General features: G+C 37.2%; 1 protein-coding gene across 1 annotated transcript in view; it reads right to left on the bottom strand.

Moving 5' to 3' along the window:
• Positions 1-1,868: 1,868 nt before the first annotated feature.
• The window catches only part of LOC5566693 (PAB-dependent poly(A)-specific ribonuclease subunit PAN2), a 29,452-nt gene continuing 14,651 nt past the window's right edge, over positions 1,869-16,669 (bottom strand). Inside the window, exons 3-5 of the mRNA XM_021855761.1 lie at positions 14,776-15,328; positions 14,546-14,718; positions 1,869-3,208 (exon numbers count right to left, since the gene is read on the bottom strand). Of these exons, the coding sequence (XP_021711453.1) occupies positions 2,148-3,208; positions 14,546-14,718; positions 14,776-15,328 (1,787 nt within the window). The 3' untranslated portion in view covers positions 1,869-2,147. The remainder of the gene's footprint in view (positions 3,209-14,545; positions 14,719-14,775; positions 15,329-16,669) is intronic.

Raw genomic sequence — 16,669 nt, 5'->3', positions numbered from 1 at the left:
GTGACGAACCTTTCAAAGTTTGTGGAATAAAATGAACCTTTCGCAAGTCTACACTTGTAGTGTCGAACCATTCAAAGTTTTTTTTTAATTACAAAAATAAAGGTAAAAAGAAAAAGGAGTTTTGAAAAAAAATTAGACATATATAATTTATGAATCAGAGTTTATGTCGACACTCACAGTGACGAACCTTTCAAAGTTTGTTAAAAAATCATATTAACGTCTCACCGTTGTAACGGTTGAAGGTGCAGTCATACATATTTTATAGATTAGAAATAGTAGCATAAAACGAGCTCACCAATTAATCCGTCATCATTGAGCAGCAACAATCCACTTTCAGCCTCACTTGTTCGCTCGGCTATATAAAAGCACTCAGAGAAAATAGGCTCGCGACCCGAGAGGGAAAACAACTGACGACTGCTCAGGGTTTCTTGACGCATTGCCCAGGAGTAAGGTCAACGTCGAAAGATCAAAAAGAACTAATCGAACGCGTCATTTTTTCACTTTACTCGACCGATGCGCGACATGTTTGATCTTGCCCTCATCGCCGGCCCCCGCAGGAGCAAGCGTCAAGGTCGAAGGATCAAACACAACTCAGTAAAAACTTGATTCGTTTTCCATACAAATATTCAAAAAATTGCGGGAGATTGGAACATGTTTCGATCTCAATGAAACTTCCTAGAAAAATATAAAGATGACCAAATAACAATTCATTTTTGTGTAACACGATGCGAAAATCTGCAGTGGTACTAACATGCGTTTACTTTTCATTATGGGACAATTCGACTTGGTGTTTTTCCTAATTTTACTGAACAAAAAGTGATTTCTCGTTAGTGCAGTTGAAAGATCATTAGAAGATATAATGAAAACTATAATGAAATATCAACTCAATTTTGACCAAAATGCAGATAGGACTGACTTGCGATTCACAGCAGTGAACTTCAGTCAATAATTTTCAGTAATTAACTTTTAGTATGATCTACAATACCTTCAATGATCTTTAATCGCTTCTTTTGTTTTTAAGTTTTTATGACTTTTCAAATTATTGAAGCAAATTGCTTTAAAATTGTGACTTTTGTTTTGTTTTTATCATACTTCCATTCATATGTGTTATGAAGAATTTGAAAAAATCCATAAAAAATCCGTAATTAGCCAAGTTTTGATTTTTGTTAAATTATTTCATCAGAATAAGAAAGTCTTATCTGAAATGTGGTTTGCTATAATTAACATATTATTTTGAAAAGTTACATTATCTGTTTATTTCATTGAAAAAATATTTTATTGTTAAATTTGTACTTCCATTTCAACCGAAATGCTAGTTTTATTGAAAATTTGATAAATCCCGGGGTTTCCCGGGACGAGCATAGATTTTTGTCCAGAATCCCGCGACGAGCAAATAAAAATAAATAAAAAGAATCCCGGGACGAGCAAATTGACCGGGAAATGGACACTCTACTTAACAGGGAATTATTCATTCAAACAATTTCAACCTTTCCTTTCCTTTTATCACCTTCTAGTCATAGTTTCGTATACGAAAGACTCCTTCAGCAGTTCGATCTGTAGAACAGAAAACGTGCCATTAAATGTTATATTCATATCCTGTTCATAGTGCTTTTGTCTCAAACTGAGCTGCCTTCAGTATAATTTGGCTATGCAGACGAAAGTACTGATGTTCCTTACCTTAGTCATCACCAGTTATCAATTTTTATTCATCGGATGGCAGATACTTTATACAGGGTAGGTAGATATTGAAGCCAAATATCTTGTACCTTTAGAAGAATCACAAAGAGTGGTAAACAGTCGCATCCTCTGCGCTCCTATGCAATCAAACTACAAATGAGTAGGATAATCAATCAAAGAATAAAAAATTGTTTTGCGTGTACAATCACCATTGTATGTGGCAACTATTTATTGAATGTATTTATTAAATGATCTTTTGACACAGTTTTCTAAATGATAGTTGTATATAAATTATATAATAGATGTACCTATAAGCCCAATATTGGATGAAGAGAAAAAATCTAACATGTACTGTAAAACTCACTAAAATTTGCAGAATAATAAAAGACGACACAAATCTCAACTGTTATTGAACCGAGTGCTCTCGTTGCTTATGTTTTGTTTGAAAATACTGATATCACCGGTTTCCCTCAATCCGGAACCTTCCACTGCAGCTTCTTGCCCGTTTCGTACAGATTGGACAGGGCCATCGTGAACTCTTCCTTCGTGTGCAGTTTTAGGTAGTGCTTGTACAGGAGCAGCGCAGTCCGGGCATCCTCGACCGAGTCGTGCGTTTCGGATTGGATCTTTATGCCGAGGAATTGCCACGCTAGGAAGCGAAGCGATACCATCCGGTGATGCGGGAGATGGAACAGATATACGGTGTCAACTATCTGCTCCGGCGGGACGATGATGTTGATTACGCGGAAGTCGTTCTTGAGTCCGTGGCCAACGAAGATCACCCCACTATCGACCAGGTAGCGCAGCTTTTGGTAGGAATTCTTCAGAGTCGTTAGGCGCTTGTTACTGAAGTTGGCATCCAGGTCGCCGGGTTTGATGCCGGAGAACTTTGTTAGGTAATCGACCACTTGTTCCTGGGTGGAAATGTAGTCATCGACGAAGGGAACTCCTTCGTCCGGGCCTTGACCGCGGATGCAGGTAATGCGAGCGACGCTCATGTGACTCGGTTTGACGGTGGACAGTTTTCCGTCCGAGCGGATTTCGCTTTCTTCCGGATTAAGGGTAACGAACTCGGCATCCATTGCTACCAGATCGCCCGACTGGAATATTTCCTCCTGGCCCAGGGGTTTGAAATTCTTATCCTCAGCCGTTGGGCTTGTTTCCATGAACAGGTCGTTCGTGAACGGGTTGACATACTGAGTTAAATATTCCTTGTTATCGCCCATTTCGTCCCTCAGGGAAGTGCTGGTGTAGAACAGAACGCAGGGTACCTTCCAGTCCAGGGTGAACCAAACCGCTTCTTGTACGGACACCGGAGAGATGCTAAAATCGTTGAAGATGTACCAGCTTCCGTCGGTGAAGTCGATACCCGCCGAAGAAGATCCGGGCACTTCGCCCATGCGGTTCTGCTTCAGATCGTGATACCCCTTGGGGACGTGTATCAGAGCAACGAGATTCCGCTGGGCGCCATCGTTGATGTAGCATACGGCCGCCGACAGGCTGTAGCGCTTCGATTTACGGAATAGTTTGTCTGAAAGAAAGATTTCTTTATTGGCTGTTTAGGGTATACAGGGGCTAGACAGAAAGGTTGAAATAGGTACAAATTTGTCAAAATTCAATCAAGCATAACTTTTTGTAGATTCATTGTACATGGTGACTATCGACCACCGGAGTAGAAATACGTTGATGGTCGTACAATTGGTAGTTGCAACTCCATGATTGACTAGAATAATCAAAATTGCACATGTAACCAACAGAGCTTGGTTCAGTGATGCATTTGAACGCGTTCAGTTCGCGTTCCAGTTCAATTTGTTGAACGGAGTGATCAAGTAGGCTTGCTCATTGTTCAGTTCTTAAATTGGAACGCTAGTGAGCAAAAAAACTGAACGCAGATTGTGCTGCCAGCATTCACGGCATCTTACCGCTCTAAAATTGTTTTAAAGGTACTCAAAGCAAGACATAATATATTTACTAAAAACCTAATTGGATTCACTATTGGTTCAGGAAACCTTTTCCTGGTAAAAACCTATATCTGTGCTTTGATTACCATTGCAGTGCATTTCGATCTGAACGGGGCGTTCGAGAGCAGCAGTGGGCTCCGGCTCGGGAGTTCACTGTCTACTGCGTTCTCGAGCAAAATTTGAACTTGTTCCGTTCAGTTTTGGCTCGCGATCAGTTCAAAATGCATCACTGGCTTGGTTTACAGTCGCCTCTCCACATCTCGATATCGAAGGGACCATCGAGATAGGGAGAGATCGAGACATAGAACAAATTTTTGATGAATACTAGATTGAAAAACACCCCGTTGTCAAGAAAGTAATAAACAAACAGACGTCATTTTGCGCTCCTATTTTGTTTTGAATAACAAAACTTTGGTCTAGTAACCTTTGATCAGCCCGATGCTAGGCAGCCATGTTTTCGGGGTCAGCATCAAACTCAAGAACAACAACGTACATTGGCGTAATCATATTGGGGAAATTTTTCTCCGATATTTAAATGTGTTCCACGCTAAACATATCAACTACAATTAACTTTCTGTACTGCAAACGAATAGTTTGCAACCATTTGTTTGTGCTAATATAACTGTTGTTGTGGGAAAAAGAAATTTTTCGGCAAAAAAGATTTCGCCTTCCTCGATTGTTAGTCCTTAAACGATTATTTGTTTGCAAACATTGCGTTGTCAGTGGGAACCACTTCCTAGTGGGAACCAGAGATGTTTGCTCGTTATTTTCCAATGGGGTAGTATGGGCGGTGTCATGAGGCTGCCTTTGATATAGATCATATCGACATACGGAGAGAAAATTGAGAACAAAGAATCAACAGAAACACATCGAGATATGGAGATATCGAGATAAGGAGGATATCGAGATATGGAGAGTGAAAATGTATGCAGACTGAAGGGACTTATGAAACCATCGACATTCAGTGCGCATCGTACCTTCGTGCTGTGCGTACACGAATTCTCTCTGCTCTTGGAAGTTTTCTTAAAAACTACCTAAAGCAATAAAACAGTACTTTTCAGTGCTACAAAAACAGTACTTTTCAGTGCTAAAATTAAAAACGGTACTTTTCAGTGCTACTAAAACAGTACTTTTCAGTACTATTTTTTCTACTATTGATCCCTTTACGATCCTTGTTTGGACCCGTGCCTTCGATTTTTCGTTGGACCCGTTGGCGAAAGCTAGCGGTGGTAATCCTTCTTGGACACCGTCTTGGGAAAAAACCTTTCGAAGGTCACGTCTTCTTTCGTTTATTAATTAAACATGGTATCAACAACAAACAAAAGGAAGGGTGAATCTCTGAATTCACTACTTCCTTCCAAAAAAGTGGGTTTTAAAACTGTCACTACACGTGGCAAGAATGGAAGAAAGGACGTTTCCCCGGAATGCGAACTTTCTTCCAAGGGTGAAATGAATAATTGTATCGAAATGAGCAATCAGTTCGATGCTCTAGACAAATTTTCCGAACACCAAATCGAAGCAGCCTCTAGCCCAGGCTCTTTGATTCAAGTGAGGAAGCAAAGAGTGCCGCCTATCGTGGTCAGTTGTTCCGAATTTGCGGGATTTAGGCAGGAGATCTTGAACTCCATTAGGGGAATCAAGGTTTCCTTCCAAATCGCAAAGAAAGGAGACTGTCGCGTTTTGCCGGAAACTCTTAAAGATCGTGAGCTTCTTCTCAAACATCTTGAAGAGAAGAAGCACAAATTTTTTACTTATGACGACAAAACTGAACGATTGTTCAAAGTTGTCTTGAAAGGTCTCTCAAGTGACTATAAATCACCTGAAGAGATCAAAAATGGAATAAATGATTTACTTGGATTTTCCCCAGTCCAAGTAATCATTATGAAAAAGAGAACCCAATCTGGCATTGTTCGGAAAGGGCTTTCTCAAGAATTTTATTTAGTTCACTTTAACAAAAAAGAACTAAATAATATTAAAGCTTTAGAAAAAGCAAAACTTTTGTTTGATGTCCGTGTGACATGGGAACATTTCCAGAAACCTGGAGGAAATTACCAGAACCCCACTCAGTGCCGTCGGTGTCAAAAGTGGGGACATGGTACAAAAAATTGTCGCATGGATGCTAAATGCATGATTTGCGGAGGTTCTTCTCACGCCAAAGACGTCTGTCCAGTGAAGGAAGATACCACCAAATTCATATGTTGTAATTGCGGGGCTAACCATAAGTCCAATTTTTGGAATTGTCCTTCACGCAAAAAGGTCATTGAGGCTCGTGCAAGGCAGATGAAAGATAATATCCGTTACGATAACGGTCGTTTCCGGAATTTGCCTGGTAGAGTATCGAACAATGCTCATTTTTCAGTTAACGATCGCTTGATCATGAATCATACCCATCAGGAAGATCATAATCATGCTCATTCACAAACTAATTTTAATCCGTCGGGTAGCCGTTCGAATCTTTCTATTTCGAATGTATCTACCCACGGTAAATCCTTTGCCGATATCGTAGCAGGAAATTTGAACTCCTCCCCTGTTCGATCCATGGGTACCGATTCTACTTGTTTCAAATCAAATGGAAAAAACCCTACCGCCACAGGTAACTCCGCTTCTTCGTCTACCGGAAATTCCAATGGGAAATCACATGACATGTCTGCCTCTGATTTTAATTTTCTAACTGAACAATTGAATCTAATGATTGATGCAATGTTCAAAGCCACCACTATGACTGAAGCAGTCCAAGTAGGTGTAAAATTTACAAATCAAATAGTTATTGGATTACGTTTTTCTAATGGATCCAAATAATAATTTAAATATTTTAAATTGGAATGCTCGTTCTCTGAATGGTAAAGAGGACGAGCTGTTTAATTTTCTTACGGTTAATAACGTGCATATAGCAGTTATTACCGAAACGTATTTAAAACCTGGATCTAAACTCAAAAGAGATCCTAACTTTTTTGTTTATCGTAATGATCGACTTGATGGGGCATGTGGGGGAGTTGCAATCATCATTCATAGGCGTATAAAACATCAACTGTTTTCATCATTTGAAACTAAAGTTTTTGAAACTTTAGGTGTTTCTGTTGAAACACAGTTTGGTAAATATACTTTCATAGCTGCCTATTTGCCTTTTCAATGCTCTGGGCAGCAAGTTAATTTTCTCCAAACTGACTTGCGTAAATTGACTCGCAATAAGTCAAAATTTTTTATCATTGGTGACTTTAATGCCAAACATCGGTCATGGAATAATTCTCAAAGTAATTCCAACGGCAGAATTTTATTTGATGAGTGCTCTTCAGGATATTTTTCAATTCAATACCCTGATAGCCCCACATGTTTTTCCTCTTCTAGAAATCCATCTACGATTGATTTGGTCTTAACCGACTCTAGTCATCTTTGTAGCCAACTGATTACTCATGCTGATTTTGATTCTGATCATGTCCCTGTCACATTTCAAATATCCCAAGAAGCGATTCTCAATCCTATCAGCTCCACTTTCAATTATTTACGAGCCAACTGGAATATATATATAAAACGTATGTTGACTCCAATCTTGATGTTAACATTTCTTTAGAAACTAAACTTGATATTGACAATGCTCTTGAAACTTTAACAAATTCCATTGTTGAAGCCCGGAGCATTGCAATTCCAAAATGTGAAGTAAAATTTGAATCCGTGATTATAGACGATGATCTTAAACTCTTGATCCGTCTTAAAAACGTGAGGAGAAGGCAATTTCAACGCACTCGTGATCCTGCTATGAAAATTATATGGCAGGATTTGCAGAAAGAAATCAAGAAACGTTTTGCTCAATTAAGAAACAAAAATTTTGAAAATAAAATTTCTCAATTGGACCCTGGCTCTAAGCCCTTTTGGAAATTATCGAAAATCTTGAAAAAACCTCAGAAGCCAATACCGGCATTGAAAGAGGAAAACAAATTATTACTAACTAATTGCGAAAAAGCTCAAAAACTTGCTATGCAGTTTGAAAGTGCGCACAATTTTAATTTAGGACTTACTAGTCCAATTGAAAATGAAGTTACTCAGGAGTTCGAAAATATTCTCAATCAAGAGAACGTTTTCGAAAATGCCTGGGAGACTGATTTGGAAGAAGTGAGAACTATTATTAAAAAATTCAAAAACATGAAAGCTCCTGGCGATGATGGAATTTTCTACATCCTCATCAAGAGACTTCCAGAAAGTAGCTTATCATTTCTAGTTGATATATTTAACAAATGTTTTCAATTAGCATATTTTCCTGACAAATGGAAAAATGCTAAGGTTGTTCCAATTTTAAAACCAAACAAAAATCCTGCAGAAGCTTCTAGCTATCGTCCAATCAGTTTGCTTTCCTCCATCAGTAAACTTTTTGAAAAGGTTATTTTGAACAGAATGATGGCCCACATCAACGAAAATTCAATTTTTGCCAATGAACAGTTCGGATTCCGCCATGGACATTCGACCACTCATCAACTTTTACGTGTAACAAATTTGATCCGTTCCAACAAATCTGAAGGCTATTCTACTGGTCTTGCTCTTCTAGACATAGAAAAAGCATTCGACAGTGTTTGGCATGAAGGTTTGATTGTAAAATTAAAAAACTTTAATTTTCCAACATACATTGTTAGAATAATTCAAAGTTATCTGTCAAATCGTACACTTCAGGTTAATTATCAGAACTCCAGATCTGAAAGACTTCCTGTAAGAGCTGGTGTTCCTCAAGGCAGCATTTTGGGACCAATATTATACAATATTTTCACATCTGACTTACCTGCGCTACCTCAGGGATGTCAAAAATCTTTGTTTGCGGATGACACAGGCCTCTCCGCCAAAGGACGAAGCTTGCGTGTCATCTGTAGTCGATTGCAAAAAAGTTTGGATATTTTTTCTTCATACTTGCAAAAATGGAAGATTTCTCCTAATGCTTCCAAAACTCAACTAATAATATTCCCACATAAACCAAAAGCTCTTTATTTGAAACCTTCAAGTAGACATGTTGTCACGATGAGAGGGGTTCCAATAAATTGGTCAGATGAAGTTAAGTATCTAGGGCTCATGCTAGATAAGAATTTAACTTTCAAAAATCACATTGAGGGCATTCAAGCCAAATGTAATAAATATGTAAAATGTCTCTATCCCCTTATTAATAGAAAATCAAAACTTTGTCTTAAGAACAAGCTTTTGATATTCAAACAAATTTTCAGGCCAGCCATGTTGTATGCTGTACCAATATGGACTAGCTGTTGTAATACCAGGAAGAAAGCTCTGCAGAGAATTCAAAATAAAATTTTGAAAATGACTCTGAGGCTTCCTCCCTGGTATAGTACCAATGAGTTACATAGAATATCCAATGTTGAAACATTGGAACAAATGTCAAATACAATCATTAATAATTTCAGGCAAAAATCGTTACAATCTTCTATTGCCACGATTAATGCGTTATATGTTTAGGTTAAGTTAGGTTAAGTATATTAAAAACATTTTTTTTTTCTCTTATAAGCAGGTGAAATCAACTCACCTGTAAAAAAAAAAAAAACTGAACTGCTACGGCAAATGAAATGTAATATGTTGTTAACAAAATGTTAATAAAATCTTAAATTTGTTTTACCAAATTAGGATGATAGTGTTGTCAAATAACACAGAACACCTAGATATAAGAAATGAATGTAATGTTTGGAATGATACTAATAAAGAAATTAAAAAAAAAAAAAAAAAAAAAAAAAAAAAAAAAAAAAAAAAAAAAAAAAAAAAAAAAAAAAAAAAAAAAAAAAAAAAACCATCGACATAGGGAGAGATATCGAGATGTAGAACATCGAGATGTGGAGAGTCGACTGTAATTTAAAATGTTATTTATTTATATAATCATCTTCTATTCTATTCTTCTATTCAAAAATATATCGACATCTCTAGTGACAAACCATTCGAAGATTTTGTTGCGTTTAGTAAAGATTCGATTCGTTGAACACGAACTGAAATAATCTTCTATCAATCTATGAAAAAAAACGCCAGAGACAGAAGTAAAGTACATGCCCTTCAATATGTATTATGTAAAATATCAATTTTAGTTGGAGTGTCCAACCAATTATTGGTTACATACATAAATGCAACATTAACAGGGTGTCTACTACATGGAAAAACCTGGAAAACCTGGAATTCTCAGGGAATTTCGGCTATACTCAGGGAAAATATTTCGAACCAATAATTCATGGTAGAATATGGCCTTTTTGTAACACAAAATCTCTTCAATCAACAAAATTTTTGGCTGCGCCTATAACAACGGGTACGAAAATAGTATATTTTCAAGTTAGCAGGTCACTTTTTAAAGGCTTGGTTATTTTTAGTTATGGTCACTAACGAAATTTTAATCAATATGGTCTTGAAAGTCACTTTTTTGCCAAAACCCTCTCTTTCCAATGTTAGCTCCAAAGCTCCATTAATTTTCGATGCACTTGAGACAAACCGAACCAGATGAATACTAGAATATGATTCTTTACACATCAGATTAATCCAAAAGACAACTGTTTGAATAGTAATACTATTGATAAACAATCAATCAACTATTGTAAAACAATTAAAAAAAAAATTTAACTGGTTTTGAGAAATAAACTATTTGAAACATTATTTGTTTAATTACTTTTTATAAAAACGCTTTTTCATGAAGAAATAGTCGATCAAAGTCGTAGGAGAGAGAGGGTTGCACTGCTTGCAGTGAATTCTGGTGCAACATTCTAGAAGCATTAGAAAAACCTTCAGAGACTATTACGTAACTATTTCTCCAGAGATTCCTTCTGGAATACTTTCAATAACTCCACCAGGGATGCCGCCAGCAAATTTCAATGGACGATTAGAGGAATTTATTTAGAATTTGGTCCTGAAAATTCTAGAGCACTCCTACGTAATTTTCACAGAGATTACTCTGAAGAAAAAAAATCTCAGTGTTTCCTCCAGATGTTTTTCCACTGATTCTTTCATTGATTTCTCTAAGTGTTACTTCTAGGATTCTTCCCACACATCCAACAGAAGTTCTTCCCCAAATAAACCTTAAACCTTAAAGAGTTTTCGAAAAAAAATCGATATTTTTTACAAGAAACCCTAGAATAATTCCTGCGTCTTGTTCATTTGATCCAGGCATTTTTAAAAGGGTTCATTCAAAAAATCACCCGTAATAACTCTCCGGAATTGTTCAAAACTTCCTTAAGGCATTATTCGATCTATCATAAACTTTTCCAAGGATTCCTCGATAAATTGCATCTGGAATTCTTTCTTAAGTTCCTCTAATTTCTCCAACATTTCATCAAAATACTATTGCTTTAAATCACTTCATTAACATTTTTCAAATTCAATATCCAAAACTCCATGGATTCTTCAAAAGTTCAATCAAGATTCCACGCCAATTTTTGCTCCGATAATTTATAGATATTTTTCATGGATTCTGTTGGAATTTCTTCAAAAAGCCAAGAACATTATTCAAAGCTTCGATTTTTTTTACTATCTTAGCTATTTATCAAGAAAATCTTAGAAAGAAATACATCAAGAATCCGGGACTTCCAAATATCCTCATAGGAATTCATCTTTCATCAGTGTCATCAGAAATCACACAATGATATTCTTTAGAAATTCCTCACGGATTTTTCAAAATTTTCCATAAACAATCTGAAAATTTTTCTTGACATTTACCTGAAGACAACCCAGCAACCCAGGATGAGTAACTGAAAAAAATCTTCGAATCTTTAAAAATTCCAAGGAAGGTTTTTTTTTCAAAAAAAAATTGGAGTCAGTCATGACTATTGACGAGTCACGCAAATTCGCTCGAATTACAAAATAGACCCCATAATTTCACGAGGAAGGCTTAGAAATATTCTTAATATTTGTTCAAATGAGGAATCAAACTCTCGTGGTTCATGTTAGGTTTATTTTTATATTCATAATTTTTTTTCAGGTAAGAGTTCTCTAAAGTTTTTATTTCTAAGGCTATCAGTCACTACTACCCTGTTTCTCCCATTATATCATCTAGGAAAAAATAAAACGGTCTCTTAGGCATCACGAAGCAATCTCACAATGAGTGAAGTAAGTTCTCCTGGAGAAACCGAATAAAGGCAATTGATGCAGAGCATGTTGCTCAGCATTTTCTGAGAATCCTTTCCAAAATTCAGTGGTAAAGCCTGTTCAGAGATCTGTGAAAGTTGTGTTTAGAATTCCGACAAAATCACTCTCAAAATTCAATTTGAAATAACTTACTGGAATCTTTTTGAATGTTGTTCGAAATTTCATAAGGATCCTCATTTGAATTCTGTTAGAAACCCAGCTAGGATTACGCGAGAATCTTGTCCAGGATTTGGTGTGAAATTTGTCCCAGATTACGTTATAATCTCGGTTGGGATTCTGTAGAATCATGCCAAAGACTCCATGAAAATGTTGTCCAAGTATCCCGTAAAAAGCTTGCCTAAAATTCTGTGAGAATTCTTTGCAAGACTTTGTGGTAGATTCTATTCAATTCATGCCCAGTTTTCATTAAAAATTCAGCATGTCATTCAGTGAAAATAAGTTTGGCAAAAAAGAAGAGAAGTCGTTCTAATAATTCTAATAAAATAAAACAAAGAAATAACTAGAACAGATCGCTGCAAGCTTTACTCACGCTAAGCTGGACAATTCTAAAGGATATTAAAAGGTAGAGTAAAGGATAATCATACTAAAATAAACATTGAGTCAAAAGCTTAAATAATTGCCGTGGGAATGTGCCGTATTACAAATCAAACATCATATTGTTTCACGAAGTTGTGTCGTGAAATATTAGAAGATCGTCCAATACATCGGCTACCCTGGAACAGGTTCTAGATAGGCCGAGGGATATGATTAAATCGGAACACTTCAGGAATCATACCAATACGAGTATCAAACGTCATGTTTTTTCAAGACCATGCTAAATGTTTGCCTCATATCATGTAATAATAGAAATTATATATTTGCTAAAACGTCTGATCATGTTCATTGATGACCGTACAATTCGTTATTGACCAGAATAATCGGAATCAATAGATGTAGCTTGCCATCTTCAATGTGATAGTGCAGAGCTCCAAACATTATAAAGTCAATGACGGCGCAGGCCACGTCCTTACGGTCATCGAGGAAGAGAAGTATTGTGAGTGTGACATCCATTGTTACCAGAGACCGAAGTCACCTCTGCATCTCCATGGTTGTCACAGGAAGGAGTTTCAATAGTGGGGAGGAATTCAAAAGTTACATGATCGTCATATAGCAACGCAAAATGTTCTGAAAATCGATTGAGTTTCGTGTACTGAGCCAAAGAGAAATTCGACGAAGAGAAATAGATCACTGTAGATACGGCTAAGTATCATAACACGAGCAATGCTACACACTATGTCTGAGCCAGCATATTATAAAAATCGGATTTTTTTCTCGCTATAGATCAGTATTCGGTATATATTTTCTAATCGGAATGTTTTAAAACATTCTATCGGTGTAATATTTTACATACGTTTTGCATGAGCAGAAATGGGTCATGAAACGGTATTTTCCATAGACTTTAGTATGAATAAAAAAAAAGCCCAAAAGTGGAAAAAAAAGTGTGGAAGTCTACCACAAGACTTTTTAGTTCCATCAACCATATTAAAATAGTGCTATAAGAAGCCTACAATGCTAAACCTTTAAATAACCACTGCGAACGAACTGAACCCTAAGGCTCTGAAGAAACTTATTAGGTTTACCAAAGTATTCCATTTAAAATGAGTAGTTTTCCAAAACATGCGAAGTGTTCATAGAACCAGACACATTTCTAAAGCTGTTTCTTAAGTAAGGGATCCTTCTTAAATATCTTATAATCTTTGTATTGTTTGGCCGATTTGTAACATGCCCTTCTCCATCTTAGTTTATTTTCCCATATAGCCAAATACTGCATCATATATGGATGGAATATTCAAAAATTTTGTTGTAAATATCAAAGAATATAAAACTTGTCATCATAAAATGACAGCTTGTGGGCGGCATTTCATTATTATTCAAAATTAGTCTGCGGGCGGCACAAAAAGCATGAAAAAAGTTAGTTTATGCCCACTCTTATAGTGACAAACGGTTCATAAAGTTGAATGTATAAATCAAGCGTTTGCTAGAATTAGGGCGAATGTCGATTTTCTTCATCGATCCTCTCTTCAGTAAATGAATGAATGAAGGTGACAAGTTGCAAGTCTGTCGGAATTTATCACCTCAAGATGCAAGATTACATCGCTCCCGAGCACCTTGAAGTGAAAACCTGCCAACAACTGCGAAGAGAGGATTGATGAAAAAAATCGATCATGTTACATTCGCCCCAAATCTAGCACACGCTTGAAATAAACGTAACTGCCGTTTTCGCGACAAAACGAACATGAAACGAGCTCACCAGATTGATTCTCCAAAGTCGGACAGCTACAAATATATTTTGATTTTGTCATCAACATGTTTCATGCACTAAAAAAATACTTCAGCGACGCGTCGCTAACTAAAAAAATACTTCAGCGACGCGTCGCGACGCGAGAAAACCAAACACGTCTGCTTGGGTGGGCTATGAAACATCTGTATCAAAATAGCATCGTAAAAATCAGAATTGATGGAGTTCTTGGAATATCATTACAAGGGAAATATATCATCTAGTCCGGTCTGTCTGAACATCGATCAGATTAGTTCTAGTTTATAGAAAAAAATATCCACAAAGCTAAAAATTCACACATTTTGACATACCATACGGAAATCCGTTGCTATTCCGATGGCCAAAAATCGACATGCCTAATTAGGCCATTTAACGCCGGATGCTTAAAGATGCATCAATTTTCGTCAGTTTTCATGGAAGTTATGCATGTTTGAATTTCGACAACATTTTACCTATCACAACCAATCCCTACACGAATTTGTCAACTCACCTTCTTTGAGCTGGCTCTCATCGGGAGGTTCGCTGCAGCTGGAAGCGCTCTTGAGTGCACCGATATCTAGGTTTTCCTTCTCATCCAAGCTCATTTGGAAGCTCAGCGGGAACCAGGATTTCTGCTGGGCTGGCGTCGGGGCACTCGAGATGATGACCGCCGGGGATGATTTCCTACAATTTGTTAAAACTTTAGAAACGACGATCACAGCTGAAATTCAGCTCATCTACCTGGGATGCGAAAAGTGACAATCGACCCGAGAGCAGTTCATTCCATAACGGCACATTTTCCCATTACCGGTGTTGGCGCTGCGTTGTTCACTTTCCGAAGTGGACGACCCCCCAACCTGTGCCGAAGGGCGACACATCTGTTTCTTGAGATATTCCAGCTCCTTGTCCGTCTCCAGGCCGCAGTTGATGGACAAAATTTCCGGCAGATCGGTGACGCGACTCTTCTGGTTGGTCGGCGTGAATTTGTTGCACTTTTCGCACCAAGCTGGAGTGGTCTTTTCCACGCTCAGAGAGTTCTTCAGGATTTGGGCAAAAGTGCCTTCCATGTTGCGATTGTTCGCGTTGACCGGATAGAGCATGTTGCAAACGAGTAAGATGTTGTTCTTGACTCGTTCGGCGTTGCACTTCAAACAGCGTTGGGTTGTCTTCTGTTGAGTACCGAACAGGCGACTAATCTCCGTTTCATCTTTGTTGTAGTTTTTGCTGGATGGCGGCATTTGCTCTGCAGGATCTGGATAAGGTTCACATTCCGGAATCAACGTGACATCGTAATCTAGAATAAAGTATTTTTCAAAACAACTTTTTTAGGATCATCTTTAAATATATGTGTGTATGGGAAGTGGCGATTCTTTAAAACCTCTTCTAGGCGTTTTTAAGATGCTTTTTGTGTTTTGAGATTATTATGGTAATTTCTTCGAAACTTCTTTTACGTAATTGACAAGAATTCCCAAGAGCTTCATCACTCATAATTGATTCTACTAGGATTATTACGTAGTACAAGTCCTGGTCTTCACGTAGTATTGAGAATTCGTAAAAAAAATACGTCTAGGAACCTAATGATTTTTTGTAAAAATATATAGGAAAATATATTGGAGAATATCTCGCGTAACTTTTTAAAAGGACCTATCTAACATTGAAAGGCTCCTTTGTTTACTTTCTCTTTAATCAATAACTGAGTCTCTCCTGTTGCGTTTTTTGTATGGAACGCTAGTCAAGGAAATTGCCTTTCGATCTATAGTGAAAAACTTCCTCAAAACCTACTATTCCACTGTTCGAATCGAAAGAGAGTGAGGAAGAGAGAATCTCTCATTTGTACATAGGTCTTTTAGTAATGTTCAGCGAGGAATTTTTGATAATAAATTGCTGTTGAGATGCAACGAAGCCAAACCTCAAATTTTCAAAAGCACGAATCTGGAAAACCATACATTCGTTTAAGCTGAAAACTTAATCTTTGAGTAATCTCTGGGAAAATTTGGACAAAATGTCTTTCGGAATATTTTTCATTTCTCAATACTGGCACAACTGTAAAGATCGTGTGTTCTACGCACCGTCTGGCTTGGATCTGGCACAATAAATTTGACACTTTTCAGTTATTTTGGTTCATTTTTATATAACTATGTTGTTTTCATGTGCTCTGACTAGAATTGAATTGAAATTTGCCCCGCATTGATTCTATTTTCAATGCTTGCGCTTACAGAAGAAGCTCAATAAGCGTTAGCACCAAAAAAAAAGGAGTTATATTTTGCGATTGTACCCCGTTTGGCATAAGGTCATTTGGCATAAAGCCGTTTGGCATAAAGTCGTTTGGCATAATGGCCGTTTGGCATAATGATTGACTAAAAATAAATATCGGCATTTTTTAAGCTTTTACCGAGATCAACACCACCCATAGAAAAAAGGGTTCAAAAAGGTTCCAAACAAGCGTGGTGTTCATACAGAGATTGGCCAAGCTAAGAATTTCAAAAATTGTTGTGACATTAGAGAGCATCAGTAAATAAAACTCGTGGCGGGTCTCTACATCTCAGAACATAGAATACCTTTGAGCTTGTTGCGATATACATATTGATTGTACCCCGTTTGGCATAAAGTCGTTTGGCATAAGGTCGTTTGGCAT

The sequence above is a fragment of the Aedes aegypti genome, chromosome 3 (genome assembly GCF_002204515.2).
Source record: "Aedes aegypti strain LVP_AGWG chromosome 3, AaegL5.0 Primary Assembly, whole genome shotgun sequence".
NCBI lineage: Eukaryota > Metazoa > Arthropoda > Insecta > Diptera > Culicidae > Aedes > Aedes aegypti.
This window is presented reverse-complemented; position numbering and strand designations above follow the sequence as displayed.